Source organism: Musca autumnalis, unplaced genomic scaffold, assembly GCF_047663935.1.
Source record: "Musca autumnalis isolate F117 unplaced genomic scaffold, ASM4766393v1 scaffold_5, whole genome shotgun sequence".
Lineage (NCBI taxonomy): Eukaryota > Metazoa > Arthropoda > Insecta > Diptera > Muscidae > Musca > Musca autumnalis.
In genome coordinates this window covers 4,639,053-4,654,343 of record NW_027412088.1, presented here as the reverse complement: position 1 = coordinate 4,654,343, position 15,291 = coordinate 4,639,053, and the positions used below count along the sequence as shown (strand labels likewise).

Below are 15,291 nucleotides of genomic sequence, written 5' to 3'. Positions count from 1 at the left end.
AATTTGAAAAACAAACACCCACCTGTAGTATTGAGGGTACAGTACTCTGACCATGTCTTGTTCTACCCCAACCAGCGACAGTAGCCATTCTGCCAACCAACTTGGAGTTTGGTGGTGGAAGACACACCGGTATAATGTGTTGCTTGTAGACTACATTACGATCCAAACGTATTAAAGCCAAATCATTTTTAAAATCAGCCGGATTATAATTCGGATGTACTTCTTTGCGTTCTATACCAAATTCTTCGTGATTCAGGCGTTCCTCCTGTCCCCGAACATCCCATTCACCCAAACGTATCTTCATGTTGGAATTTGGAGTGCTGCAAAAAGAAAAGAATGCCATTAAGAGAATCCCTCTCTACCCTCAGTGAAATAAAGTGGAAGCACATTTTGAGAGCATAATGTAAACCAACTCATTATTATTAATCACTACTAAATTACATAACTCTGTACAAGACGTATTAGTCGCCTCTCATACTAAGTACCTAACTAGATGAAAATTAGATAAAGTCGCTCCGTTGGTGATCTACAATCTAACGCATTGTATAACCATCAGATAAGATCACAAAGAGTGATCTCCATTCTAACATTAACATAGGCTAAAATTTGTATTTATTAGTTTTTTTTATCATTTTGTTTATAATTTTTTTAATTTTTAAAGCTTAACTTTTTCTGAAAAACTACTTTTATCAAAATATGTTGGTTTTTGATTTTATGGTTGGTTGCGTGGGACTTCGGTAGACTCCTAATTTTCAATGTATCTCTTAGGTCATGAAAGTTCAACTCGAAAGAGAATTAATTAATTAAATAAAAAATTCACTATAAATGACCTTCGCCTTAATAAGGCAACAATAAAAAATTTTCGGTTTTATTTTTCGTATAAATCTAATTTTATCTATAGTCGTTGATAATATTTATTTAATGTAGAAATAAATGCTTTATTCGAAATTAACTCAAAAATGACACTTTTTTCATAAAAATATTTTTGCTTAGAAAAGATTTATTTTCCATTCTCTCCACCATATCATATCTACTATACACTCAAAATGTATTTCCTATGACCATTAGGGTTATGACTTTTTGACGGGGAATGAATGAAATTTTGCCTACTAATGACTACAATAATGTTTATTCTATTTAAGTATTAAAAAAATTACGCACAAACCAAGTTGAACAATTTTTTTGTTTGAAAAAATACTGTGAAATGGAAAAAAAATCTTAACAAATATATTTCCTGTTACACAAATTAATGACCTTTTGCCTATATCTGACTATAATAACTTTTATTCGATTTAAATATTGAAAAAGGTCCCGCACAAACCATTTTGAATGGATATGACATAGGAAATAAAATTATTTAAGATATAAAATGAGATGATGATAAATTTAGTGAGGAACAAAAGGTTATATATCTGCTTATAGTGATTTCAAAAGTGTGTCAAAAAAGCTCACTACACTACTTTGTGTGTAAGTTTGTTTTTATCGAATCACCTTATAATTAAGATTTTATATACTCTTAGGTAAACAGTCATCAAAATGAGATACAGGGATACAAAGTTGGAAAAAGTCATAACCCTAATGGCCATATGTTTTCTTGTACGTCTGAAGCACTTACGTTGCCACACAATGAGCAGCAGTAACGACCCAACGATTAGACACCAGGGCTCCTCCACAGCTTAGTTTACGTGATAAAAATCCACTTTTGATTAGGGCCACTTGCCAAGGATGTGACCCAAAGCCTGTCGAGTGGCCTCCCACAATACGATTTGAACGTGTAAACACTTCACCACAACCTGAAAAAGGAAACAAATTTAAGGTTCATAAAAATTTGACAATAATTGGAAGACATAGAGAAAAATGAATATGACAGTGCAAGAAGCAGGGGTGCTTAGATAGGCAAGAAAGACCATAACGATATCCCAAAAACTGTTTTAAATAAAAACAGAAAAAAATATGCACAGAGACTATCCAAAGAAAAATTGTGAAAAGAGGGTGTGAAAAAAGATAACGTGTTTCTTGGGTGTTTTTTTGTGTTAAAAGATATCTGGGTAAACTATTTATAATACCCGGAACTGGACGATATGAGCCATCAGTGTGCGACGAACCGCCTGTATAATCTTCTCCAGCTTCGCCTGTGTTTAGGTCTAAAACATTTCCCACGGCATAGTTGGATTCATTGGGTGGCACCAGGGAGTGTGAACTTGAATCCAAACTACTGACTGGCCTCTGAACTTGTGGCTCGGGTGGCACATCGAAGAAATTATCCAAATGATTTGTTATCCCCGTATGACTGCCAACATTGCCACTGCCAATTCCATGGCCACCACCAATGTGATTAGTGTCATGATCCCAAGGTCCTGGAGCATTAGCAAAGCCACCACCTGCCGGTCGTGTTGTTATGGGTTTATAGTGTGAATGTATTTGTGGCCTGTTTGTGGTGTAATGTTGTGAGGCCGACGACGACGATGAGGATATCTGATACTGGTGATTGTTTATAATAGCCGGCGGATAGGGATTGCTGTTTGAGAGTCCTGCATGTGTTGTTGAACTGCTAATCGCGTTACTGTGTATGGGGCGTTTCAGAGAGGTTATATAGGCGTGGCTGCTACTGCTGTGACTGCTGCTGTGATGTTTGTTGTGATGGTGATTGGCCAAGTCTGGATATATGTCGTATAAGTGTATGATATCACCTGTGAAAAGTAAATATAAATTGTTGTGCGAAAATTGTTTTTTCAATTATTTACATTTATTTGGGGTATGCATCAATGGGTATAGACCCTCGTTAGCCTAAGGACTAAGGGGATGAAATGGGTGCTAACAAAAATGATTTGCCCTAGAACTCTAAATTCTTTGGCGTTTTGCTTTACTGAGCTGATTCTATCACCACCACTTCTTGGATTTTCCCATTCCCCCAAAATGGCTGTTTCACTGTGTAATGAGAAATCGTAAGTTTTTTAAAAGCAGTAAGTTGGGTCGATAAATTCAATACTAAATATTCTATGAGTAACTAAATTGTCTGTCCAAGCCCTCTGTCCTTACTCTTACGAATTCTTGTGAAATTTTAACAGACGGATATGAATTTAAACTGACATACATACTTGTCTTGGAGACCTAAGCCCCTTAACGTCATAAGAAAAATACATATTTCCTATGAACACCCCGAAATATTAAGCCCAATGATATTCTGCCTTAAGCTGATGTTGTTTATTGTTGACCTGACTATTTTTAATATTGATGTTGTATTTGTTTCGGCTGAAGGTCATTAAAAATCAGTGTTTTTTATTTTAAATTTTGATCTCTTTATTCATCCAATATTTCGATTGTCGTCGACAATCATCTTCAGGGATCTGTTGCAAAAACACAATATATTATAAAAAGATAAACATACTAGTATAACACAAACATTACATTATTTTAGGAGAAAAAACGTCTATCCGAATTTAACGTCAAAGCTAAACTAAGTTTTCTTTCGGCTGTGCTTATGAACTAGATTCCTGTAAATGTGTGCACAGTGGTCCGTATCACTTTTGTAATTCATTCTTTTGTCGTTGGGTGTATTTATGATATGTAGCATCTCTAGTGTGTAACGTCTCTTGTAGTTATTTTCTTGAGCTAAAATGTCGACTTTTTTTAAATTGGGCTTGTGTCCTGTCAGTGTGCAATGTGCTGCTAATGCCGTCTTTTGTTCAAGGGGTTTGTCTGATTTTTGATCCGACTTATGTCCGGAAAGTCTAGTTTTAAGTTTTGTTTTTGTCGTACCAACATATACCTTTTGGCATACGTTGGTTTCGTCACCGTTACAAGCTATCTTATAAACTACATTGCACTTATCTTCTTTTTTTGTCTTAGATTTTGTTTTGCTAAACATCTTGTTAACATTATAATTGGTCCTTAAAGCTAGTTGATATTTGTCTTTATTATAAATGTCCGAACAACAATATCTTTCCGAAAAACCGGGGATATACGTTATAGATTTGTATGACTTTTTGTTTTCTTCTCTTATTGCTGATTTACGATCATTTTTGGCGTGTTTTAGTAACTCTTCTATAGTTTTTTGTGGGAAGTCATTTTTCGCTAAAATCGTTTTTATCTTTAATTCGTTATTTAAGTGAAATTGCTCGTCACTTATACTGAAAATCCTGTTGATGAAATTCATAGCTGTATTCACCTTCACTCTTCTGGGATGCTTTGAATAAAAGTTTATCAATCGTCCGGACGCTGCTGGTTTTTGGTACCAATCTAACTTAAGTTCACTGCCTTGTCGTATTATAATTGCATCTAGGTATGGTAGCTTATTATGTTGTTCTATTTCATGTGTAAACTGGATGTTCTTGTCGAATGAGTTCAAAATCTTCAATGTGTTTTCGATTTAATTTAATCATCAAATCCGAACGACGTGTTAAACGTAGTACAACTCCACCTATTTAGAAACTTTGTATGGTTAAATACAACTATAAATGGCATGTTATAATTTCGTAGACCTACGTTAAACAATTACATTATGTTAATCATGAGGCTCAAACAAAATGGTTGACAAATTTGTATCCGGCCATAATATGGGAATTACGATTTTAACTCTCAATTATATTGCTAAAGGACGTTATGACTTGCCTCAATTGTAGCAAATCTAGTGAAAAAGATAGCATGTTAGCCATTTTTTTGTATACTCTAATATAATAACTGACAGAAAGTTAAAAAAGGTCGTTCAATTTATAATCCAAAATTGTGTAATTTTATATCGTTATCTAAGACCTTTAAAGGTCGCTTTGCTTTGTCAGTATTGCAATTAATTTGTGGGTAAGATACTTGTGTAAAACATTTTTTTGAATGTAACCTAGAAAAGCACCTTTTTCGAAAGCAAGCTGATTATTTCGACCATAATATGTTTTTATTTGTTTTTAACAATCGACAATTTTTCCACCCACAAAAAGTTTGTGTCTTAAGTCTTTTGTTTATTTGCTCCTCATTATCATCTTCACCGACCAAAGACAATGGTCAACAGTTTGCACAATGTAATTATTAGAAATGAACTATGCAGATTTCATTTCTCACTGGCAGTTTTAAGTATTACATAACAGTTATCGCCTGTCCAACAATGTCGTCGTGCCAGATTTTCTTCTTCTGGCGAAAATTATATCATTTACAGCCGAGTGTTAAAAATAAATAAAACAAAGCCACAATGTGTTAAAATATATAACAGATACGTGTAAAATTTTAAGTTGATAACGAGACAGAGACAAGATCCAGTCGCCATTATTCGTCACAGAAAAATTATAACGTAATGATGAGGTAACTGTTTCTTCTTCTTCCTCTTCTTTTTTACTTGTTCATTGTCAATTCGCACATAAATAAGCCCTCCTCCCTGCGCCAGTGGGGGGTTGTAATTAGTGGAAAAGAGTGAGAAGCTGAAAAACGGAAAAGACCCACGATGTCAATGCATTGCAACAATTTTTGGAGTAGCAATCAAAAAACAACAACAAAAAATGGTGATGGAAGTTTAAATGTTTTCCAAGGAACGCGAGACCTTCATTAGCACTTGTTACCAAAACCGGGTGGACGGACAGATTAATGGACATGAAGTGTAATACTCAAAGATGTTGGGGTTGTAACGGTTTGGGTTGCTGTAGCAGTTCATCTTTTTCCCCGATTTAATAACTCGACCGGTTAGGTAAAAGCGTCACACTTGAAATCTTTTAGTTCCAATGTAGCCACACTGTAAACAAACGAATGCATGAATGGAACTCCCCCTCCCTCTGGGAAAAAGTTAAAGATCGTGGAAAAGAAAGAAAAATTATGCGAATTTATTTAGAGGAAAAAAGTAAGTAAAATAAAATAAAAACATATAAACTCTTAAACACTCGCACACACCAAGCGGAAAACATTTGTGTCTCAACTCATAACTGCTCTACACAACAGAAAAAGTTTCACTTTTATTTTGAACATAGTATTTTAATGAATTTTTGAAAAATACAAATGAAAAGAATCGGCCCTATTTCGGAACATAACGCGAATTTCGCTTGAAAATAGGATTCTATTCATATTCTGAGTCCGAACCATATTCAACATAGTATTACATCGCTTGGATGGCTGAACTTCTCAGGAAATTCAGCCAATATTGCGTTGAAAACTTTAACCTTTCACGACCGTCTCACAGTAGGAAAAATGCAGATCTATTGTATGTATATACAAAATTATGATGAGAATAGCTTTAGATTGGCACGTTTACTTCATTTATAGATATATTTGATCTACTTGTTTTTTTATATGTATTTTTTGATATTGCCCCATAGATCGTTACCTCCAGATTTTGGTAATTTTGATGATTTTAGCAGCATTATCCAACTGAAATGGCTGAAATTTGGCATTTAGTCTTCGTTGGTGGTATAATATGTTTACTTCATTTATAGATATATTTGGTCTATTTGTATTTTATATACTATATATTTTTTGGTATAACGGCACCTCCCTATTTTGGTCAAAATTTAAGACGTTATTCTAGACAAGATACATAAAAATTAAAAGAAAAATCGAAGCGGAATTCAATGGATTTCCATACTAAAACCCCTTTTTTAATTTATGAAATTACAAAAAATTACCTTACATTTATTTAGCCCGAAACATCTACATTAAAATATATTATTGGTTATAAAACTATTTGATTTAATTCAACAACATTACGGTATAGATATAAGATTCCACAATAATATATTCACAGAACGCGGACGTCTATCGCAATTTTACAGCTAAAAAATTCATCGTTATTCCGTTCTGACTATCTATTTCCAATAATTTCAATACTGTACTAAGTCCAGTTTTTGATTTTCTGCACGCTAGATCAGTATTTTTTCCCACTGTATGTCTGTGCGCAAGATATTTGCATAGCGCATTATGCTTCTTTCCTAATAAGCGGTAAAATGATTTTATATTGAAATGGTTTCGTTCATCTAGAATCCCAAAGATGATTTGTAAGAGGGGAAAGGTTAAGGGGAAATTTAATTGGTCATAGTGAACATTTTATACACGAGGTATTCAGAAGAGTCTGAAAATGTATATCAGCAAAGAACAAGCAGATTATCATACCAAAAAGCCCTGCCACTATCAAAAAAATTATAATTCCTTGGAAAATGTAGATCCGGATGGATAACTATCAAAGAATCAAAATCCTAATTATAACAAAAATATACCATATTTGAAAACTTCCAAACCGCATCTGTCCAGTGGACCAATTTATGGACCTAATATCTGGCATTGAATCTCTTCTATTATGTCCATAAACTGGTTCACTAGAAAGCCTCTTCTATTCGAAAATTAAATAAGTAAAAAAGTATCAGTTGGAATTGCTGACTGATATATAGCATTTCCAGATTAAATGAAACCTTTTCCAAATTAAATGAAACCTTTTCCAAATTAAATGAAACCTTTTCCAAATTAAACGAAACCTTTTCCAAATGAAATGAAACCTTTTCCAACGGAAATGAAACCTTTTCCAATTGAAATGAAACCTTTTCCATTTGAAATGAAACTTTTTCCAAATTAAATGAAACCTTTATTTTTTATTATAATGAACATTAAACTGATATTGATTTTTATTGTTTTAACATAACAAATATAGTTATATAGGAATGTATTTGTGAATAAGCGTTACAGATACCATTGTTTTTTATTTTTTTTTTGTTTTTTGAGTTATTATTTCATAGTTTTTACTTCAGTCTTAACAATAAAAAAATATGTTTTCCAAACCTTAAAAATGAAATACGGAAATTGAAAATTACTTTAAAAACAGCCTCAGTCGAAATAGAACGAGCCTAATCCGTCGAAGTTAAGAAAAAACAGGATCGGTATTTTCCAAAATGGATACTTCAACAAAGGGAACATTTATTATTTATAGAAGATAGTGAATTTAATCTTCAGACTGTGCTGCCTTCATTATAAGATCGATATGTAACTCTAATGGCAGTAAATAAAATCGGGGGTTTTGTGTACCATAATATAATTTCAAGTTTAAGTGTGAATGCAGACAAATTCAAACAATTAATAGAAGGTATTTTGAGGAAGATTACACCAGACTTAGAAAACTCGTTTCTGATACTGGATAATCAGCAAATACGTAAGAGGAATGACATAAGAACTTTATTAGAATTAAACAGATATCAACTTAAATTCCTGCAGCCATATTCCCAAAGTTCAACCAATTTAGAATGCATTTTCAAAAATAAATTGCTGCGCTACAACTGAACTTCGAGATCCTTCATCTGACCATAACATAACTGAGACGATAGAGCGCAGAATTCAACAGAAAAATCAGCAAGAATGTTCGAAAAGGCGATTGTATTGAAAGTTTCTCAAGCTGAAAACTGAAGGGACTGACTACGTAAGAAAAGTATTATGTTAACATAGTCAATTGATATATTTCTCATTTCCAGATCTATATTTAAAAAAACAATCAAGAATTTCAGCTTTTGTTGTTCGTTTATTGATAAAAATAAAGTTAAAATTATGAAATAAGAGCTCAAAAAGAGTCGAAAAAAACAATGATACCTGTAGGGAGATTCTGTAACTCATTGTTGTCCTTACCGACAAAAGTCGTTAAAATTAAAATGTCCATAATTTCGGTAATTAATGAATTTTTGCGGTAAGTTAACGATGAATAAAAAGTAGTCGCTAACCTTTACCGACAGCAACAGTGATGCCAACTTTTATTGAAAATTTTCAATAATAATTTTGCGATTTAATTTTACCGATTTTTGTCGGTAAAGGTAAAAATGAGTTAAAAAATCCCACTACTGTAAGGTTTATTCACAAATACATACCTAGTATATAACTGTGCTTGTTTTAATTACATCAATTGATGTTAAAATTTTTATTTAAAACAATAAAAATCAATATTAGTTTCAAGTTCCTTATAATAAAAAATAAAGGTTTCATTTAATTTGGAAAAAGTTTCATTTGAAATGGAAAAGGTTTCATTTCAATTGGAAAAGGTTTCATTTCCGTTGGAAAAGGTTTCATTTAATTTGGAAAAGGTTTCATTTAATTTGGAAAAGGTTTCGTTTAATTTGGAAAATGTTTCATTTAATTTGGAAAAGGTTTCATTTAATTTGGAAAAGGTTTCATTTAATCTGGAAATGCTATATATCCTCATTCGGAAGAAATGGTTCAAGTTGATCTAATTTTGGAAGTCATTCAGTTATCGGGCCGACCAGCCATTTTAGTAGATCACGGTAGCACTTTTTAGAGCTTTTAGGTCATTTTAGGTTGCCCACGAAAAAATACTCCAACAGCCCTTGAACCGCACCTACATTTTGACAACGTCCACTGGAAGATTGGCCCTGTTCTAAAGCCATGTGATCAGGTCTTCGACGAGATCATGACAATGGTAATTTTGTTGGGGGTGAATATACCCTATAACCAATGCCAAAGTGCATAAAACAAGACTGGAGTTAGAAGCACATCCGTATTGCGAAATTGTTACTAAGTTAAAGACAAGGTGTCATTCTGTGGTTTGTCCTTTTCAATATTCTGAAAGACAAGGCCAGACGACATGAAAATGTGAACATATTAAGCATATAACACGCTTAAATCAGTCTCTACAAGAAATAGTATTCTGTTCTATATATGTTGTATAAATTCCTGATGTATAATATGTGGTTAGAAAAGGAGTAGTGTAGCAGTATCTTTATACCCTTAGGAGTCTACTTAGCATTGTCCGTCTGCCTGTCTGTGTGGCTGGAGCACACGATAACTGACGAACTTTTCAAACGATTCGGGCCAAACTCAGTTAAAGATGGACCATATCGGTTTACTCCTTCGGTACTTTCCCACAAAAGTTCAAAACTTTTCTCTAAAAAGGTGCGCGCGATGACTCTCCAAGCGAGTAACCGATTTCGTCAATACTTCGCAAATTTAAATATTTCTTCGAGACATGGATCGGGTCCCAATATGTCAACTCCTTTAGGTACCTCCTACCCAAAATTTAGGTAAAATGCAGTTTAAGAGCTGGTCTCGATTTTTTTTTTTGACTTTGTTGTAATTTGTACGCGCTGCCCTCATTACGACGGTAAACGTTTTTCCTGAGAAAATAGCCCGAAAGCTGTAAAAACCATGTGTAGTGGCTGGAGCACTCGGTAACTCTCGAACGCATCAACCAATTCATCCAAAATTGGCCTTAGTAATATTTTGTCAAAACTTAGTTTAAGTTCGCAGATGAACCATACCGTCCACTCCTTCAGGTACCTTCCCCACAAAATTTCTAAACTTTTCGCTAAACTGGTGCCCACGATCCATACTTTCGACTACATATGTATATAAACTTCTTCGGGTACATCCCACACAAAATTTCGGAAAAAGTTTGCCTACTCTCGAATATTTTAAATTTGTTTCAGGCGCAAGTCCATACTTCCTGGGAAAATGGCCCGAAAGCTGTAAGAAACCCCTATGGCCCCATGTGTAGTGGCTGGGGCACACGACAATTGACTTGGTCTAAATTTTGCATATAAGTATGATAAAAGCAGATTGTAACTCATGTTAATGATGATGCTCCCTCTAAAAATACATATGAACATGACTATAAAGACGATTTACCTAGGAGGGAAGACTAAACGTCCAATGAAAATTCCAAAGATGAACTCGAACCTCGGGATATTTGAATATCTCTATCTACGTTTGGCATATGGAAAATTCTTCCAGTTCCGAGTCACCTATGTAAGTAATTATCGAACAACAGATAATAAATTATCAATGGATTTTGCCAACAGAACAGGAACATAATACTATTTTTATACCCTCAGCCTTTAGGTTGGAAAGGGTATATCGTCACCATAAATGCCCGAAGATGTAACCCACAAAACCAAAACTTTACAGGAGAAGCAAAAACCGTTATAAAACTAGAAACTGTTTTACGGAATATTAATCTTATGAAGGCGAGTATATGGGATATTATCGATCATATACGAAGGGGAATAAGTAGTGAAACCAAAACCGCGGAATTGCTTAGTTTTGAGATCCTCCATTACAACAAAATCTGCAATACTATCCCATTTTCCGAAATGCCATTTCTTGAATAGGATCGTTGTTTTTGAACGTAGAAGCTTGAATTTTTGCCAGAGCATGTATTTTAGCTTTATGTATCAGATTACGTCAAAAAAACGAATTTCGATCTTCATGTCGGTTACGTCTTCGGGCATTTATGGTGACGATATACACTTTGATACGACTAAAAATGTGTCTCATAGAAAGGAGGGTTTTATACCTCATGTATGTTTGGACGAAATTCGTTTCAGGCAATTTGGAGTCGATTTAGCCATATCTACCGATTCGCACCAAATGTTGGGCATAGTAATATTTTGTTGAAACTTAGTGTAAGTTCGAAGATGGGCCAAATACGTCCACTCTTTCCGGTACCTCCCCCACAAAATTTCAAAATTTCCCTGTAAAATGGTGTGAACGATAACTCTCGAAGGGAGCAGTTGATTTGGTCCAATTATTATTTCTTCTAGATATATATCGGGTTCGAATATGGAGTATATCGGTCCACTGCTTCGGGAACCTCCCACACAAAATTCGGATAAAGTGAAGTGTAAGAGCTCCTCTCGGATCGTTCTGAATTTTTTTCAGTAGGTTGTCCTTACAGCTTCCTTAACGACGGTACAATTTTTTACTTGCGCAAGTCCATATTTCCTGAGATATTGGCCTAAAAGCTCCAAGAAACCCCGACGGCACCAACCAAAATGGCAAATCCGCAAGATAATTATCGCAGGGAGTTTCTTATTGGTGTAGACTTTGCACATCGTATTATTTCATCCAGTGATGTACAGGTTGGAGTATGGACTATATCGGTCCACTCCTTCGGGTACCTCCTTAGGAAAAAGAGAAGTTTAAGATCTCCTCTCGCATATTTGGAGTCCTTTATGAAGAAGTTTGATTACTAAAAATGTTTGGTATATGTCAATGATTTGGTATAGCCCTGCATTACGGTACCTACAGATTTTAAAGCAGACTCTTGATTCAAAATCTATATATTTTATATACGGCATAATTATTGTGTTTGGTTTTTTTTTCTTTTTTTGTCAGCGGCTGAGGGTATATTTCCGTCAGCACAGTTGACGGATACATACTTATTTGTTTTAAATAAAATTGGAATTGAATTCATTTGGGATCTTAACTGGATCTAGCCTAAAATTAAAGTAAAGAAAATTGGGGCACTTGTGGGGATGGTACTAGAAACTTTGAAACTGAATATTACCTGTATATAGCATGTAGTGCGATGCGTGTATAAAAACGAACACACGACTTTCTGCATGCTTTGCGGTCATGCATCCAGCATAAATACATTATCAATTAAACATTTATACAGATTTTCTACCAAACAAAGTCGCCTTGGAACTTCTGGATAGTAATTTTATGTCATACGCAAAATCAAATTGTGTCATCCATAAAAATTACATATTGTAAAAAATCTCAGGGGCTCTTCGCAAAAGTAGAACAAATACAAAGTATTCTCCTTTTTTTGTGCAATCAAAAAAAATATTTTTCAAATTAGCCCAAATTACACTCTGTCTTCTTCTTTCTCCAATTGATAAGCGTGAAACAGGCTACTGGCATTGAATTGTAAATGTAAGATCTGATATTCTGTGCTGTTACTTTGTTTCTGCGCTTTTGCTGGATGATACGAGGCAAAGCGAAGCGTGTGCATGCTTCATGCAATAAAATTACTACATTTGTTTAGCCATTTACACCAATTAACTGACAGGCAGGCTTGCTGACTGAGTTGCTGGCAATTCTTGTTATGGTGCTTCGAAAAGCATTTTCATTTTGTAGAATACCGACAAAGTTTTGCGAAATTGATCTACAAATCTAAATTGAATTTTTGTTGCAATTTAAGGTAAATAACGTTGCACAACAACACTGCACGTGTGTATGTATTGTATGTACACTCACAATTTTTGCAGTAGTATTGATGTAATATTTTTTTATGCGGGTGTAAATTTGTTTTGGCTTTTGCTTTGCAGAGCAAGCATTAAATGGAGAAGTAAGCGTTCTGTTTTTTTTTTCTTATTTATATTCCTGATTTTTTGTCATTGCATACTTACTGGTATTGTTGACTTGACCTGCATTGGTGGTTTCCTCTTCGCTAGTCTCATCCTTGTCCACACAGCAGGACCATATCATGCCACCGGAGCATAAATCCAAAGGTTTGCCACCACTCAAAACACATGATATCGATAGACCGCATTCGAATTTTTGACCACGATAGCGACATGTTTGTGGTATCACTGAAATAAATGAGAAATATATTTAGATACGGTTTTTATTTATTTAGAATTTGGTTTTTTATTCCTTAGTTCATAATTCTCTCTAAATTGGAAAAGATAAACAATTTATGTGAAATATTATATAGTTCCAATAAAAAAATATTACCCATACCAACTATAGACATTATATTTTAGGCTATGTTGTATATTTATACCCTCAGCATTTATGCTAAGTTGAGGGTATATCTCTGTCGGCAAAGCCGACTGATACTTTTTTAGTTGTGTCTTCTTTGATGACAACCGAAAAAAATTATTTATTTTAGAGCCCAAGAAAACATTTTTCATTTGCGCCAGTACCAAACTTGTTAGATGATGTTTTCATCAACTGGAAGGTCACAGTTTATTCTGCTTTCCGAATTTGTTTTATTGGCAAATATTACAAAGTGTTGTGACATATGACCATCTACGAAACACTCTTTTTATTAAAGCGATTTTCGCTGGCCACTCTAGCTAGAAATATAGGTAAAGAGACCAGGCATTCTTTTAATAAATTAATCTATGACGACTAGATTTGAGTTTCTTAATGAGCCTAACAAAAATGCATGCATTTTCCAGCTACAGTGGACTACCACTTCAAAAAACGCATTTAAAGTTTCTATCTTACAAAGTGAACTAGGTCTTTCAATTGAACTAGATTGGCACAACTCTACTAAGTAGGTGCATCAATATGTTGGTGATTTATCGTTTACTTCAGTTGTAGAATTTGTATATATCAGCACAAGAGAGAAACTAAAATTGTTTGCTAACTCAAAATAAGAACAAAAGTCAACCACTCTGTTTTTGTATAGAAAAGAAGTCTGCAAACTAAATGCAACACAAGATAAGAGAACGCAGAGTAATGATTGTTACTTTGTTGTGCATTCCAATATTGCTTATAGCTGTACATCATATGAGCGTAAGATTTCCAGCCTTATGGGCTATCCTGCACAAAAAGGCGTGAAATTTTTGAATGTGCAGGCTAGGGTTACTTTTCTACAACCTCGTGTTCTTGTATCATATTTTGATGAGTTCTTACTTAAGATAAGATTTTAATTATAAAGTGATTCGATAAAAAAGCTCACGCAAAAATTCATTTGAAAATTTGTCTATATCAGATTTTTTGACGACCTTTTCAAGTCATCTTAAGCAGATATGTAACTGAAAATAAGCTTTTGGAACCACACGACATAACCAAAATGGCATAACTTTTTATCTCTCACTAATTTTATCATCAAATCATTGCTTATATATCATATATAATTTTATTTCATATATCATATAAGATAAAAGTAGTTTGTGCGTGACCTTTTTCAATATTTAAATGGAATAAAAGTTATTATAGTCAATAATAGGTAAAAAGTCATTCATTCGTGCTACAGGAAATAATTTTTTGGGATTTTTTTCTTTTTACAGTATTATTACAAAAAAATAAATGAGTAAATACAATAAAAAATAGTTAATAAATTAAAGTTGTTTTAATAAAATATTAAAACAATGACTATTTTGAAAAGCAAAATAGAAGTCGTCATCCAAAATAAAAAAACTTAACTTTAACTACACCCCACTTTAAACTTGTTGTTTTTAAATTTGAGAACAACAAATATGAGATTAAGCTTGACTACAACAAATAGTAAGTAAAACATACATCTCAACAAAACTGCCAAAGTGAATCTAAAAAGTAGACACAGAGCACCGTGGACGATTGGTTGTTGTTATTTTTCGACAACTATCAAAATAGTTATGTGCATTCTCTGCAATGTGGAGACACATGACAGTGGGAGTAGTTAATTTGGTTTACATATGCGGCTACGAGAGTTTTTAGGTGTTTTCGGTTGAATTCGCATTGAAACGAATTCATCAGTCACACTTATTCTTGAGCTCGAGTCGTCATAAAATTGGGGAAGGGTTCTTTGTTTCAATACAAAGAACTAAGAGAACTGATGAGTCCAAGTGGCGTTGGGCGAAACTAGTATTCTCTGCCATCCCCAAAAGTAATCAATTT

General features: G+C 33.9%; 1 protein-coding gene and 1 long non-coding RNA gene across 4 annotated transcripts in view; one reads left to right on the top strand and one right to left on the bottom strand.

Annotated features, from left to right (window-relative positions):
- LOC141404851 (uncharacterized) overlaps positions 1 to 15,291 on the top strand; it is a 312,536-nt gene that overhangs the window by 179,500 nt on the left and 117,745 nt on the right. The gene's annotated exons all lie outside the window — the stretch shown is intronic.
- Positions 1 to 15,291, bottom strand: part of LOC141405774 (serine proteinase stubble) — a 39,534-nt gene that overhangs the window by 704 nt on the left and 23,539 nt on the right. For 2 of the 3 annotated variants that reach the window (XM_073990465.1, XM_073990466.1), the window contains exons 2-4: positions 13,089 to 13,271; positions 1,616 to 1,793; positions 23 to 320 (exon numbers count right to left, since the gene is read on the bottom strand). In XM_073990465.1, the coding sequence (XP_073846566.1) occupies positions 23 to 320; positions 1,616 to 1,793; positions 13,089 to 13,271 (659 nt within the window). Of the gene's footprint in view, positions 1 to 22; positions 321 to 1,615; positions 1,794 to 2,066; positions 2,691 to 13,088; positions 13,272 to 15,291 lie in introns of all 3 variants that reach the window. The other variant, XM_073990464.1, reaches the window with a different exon arrangement.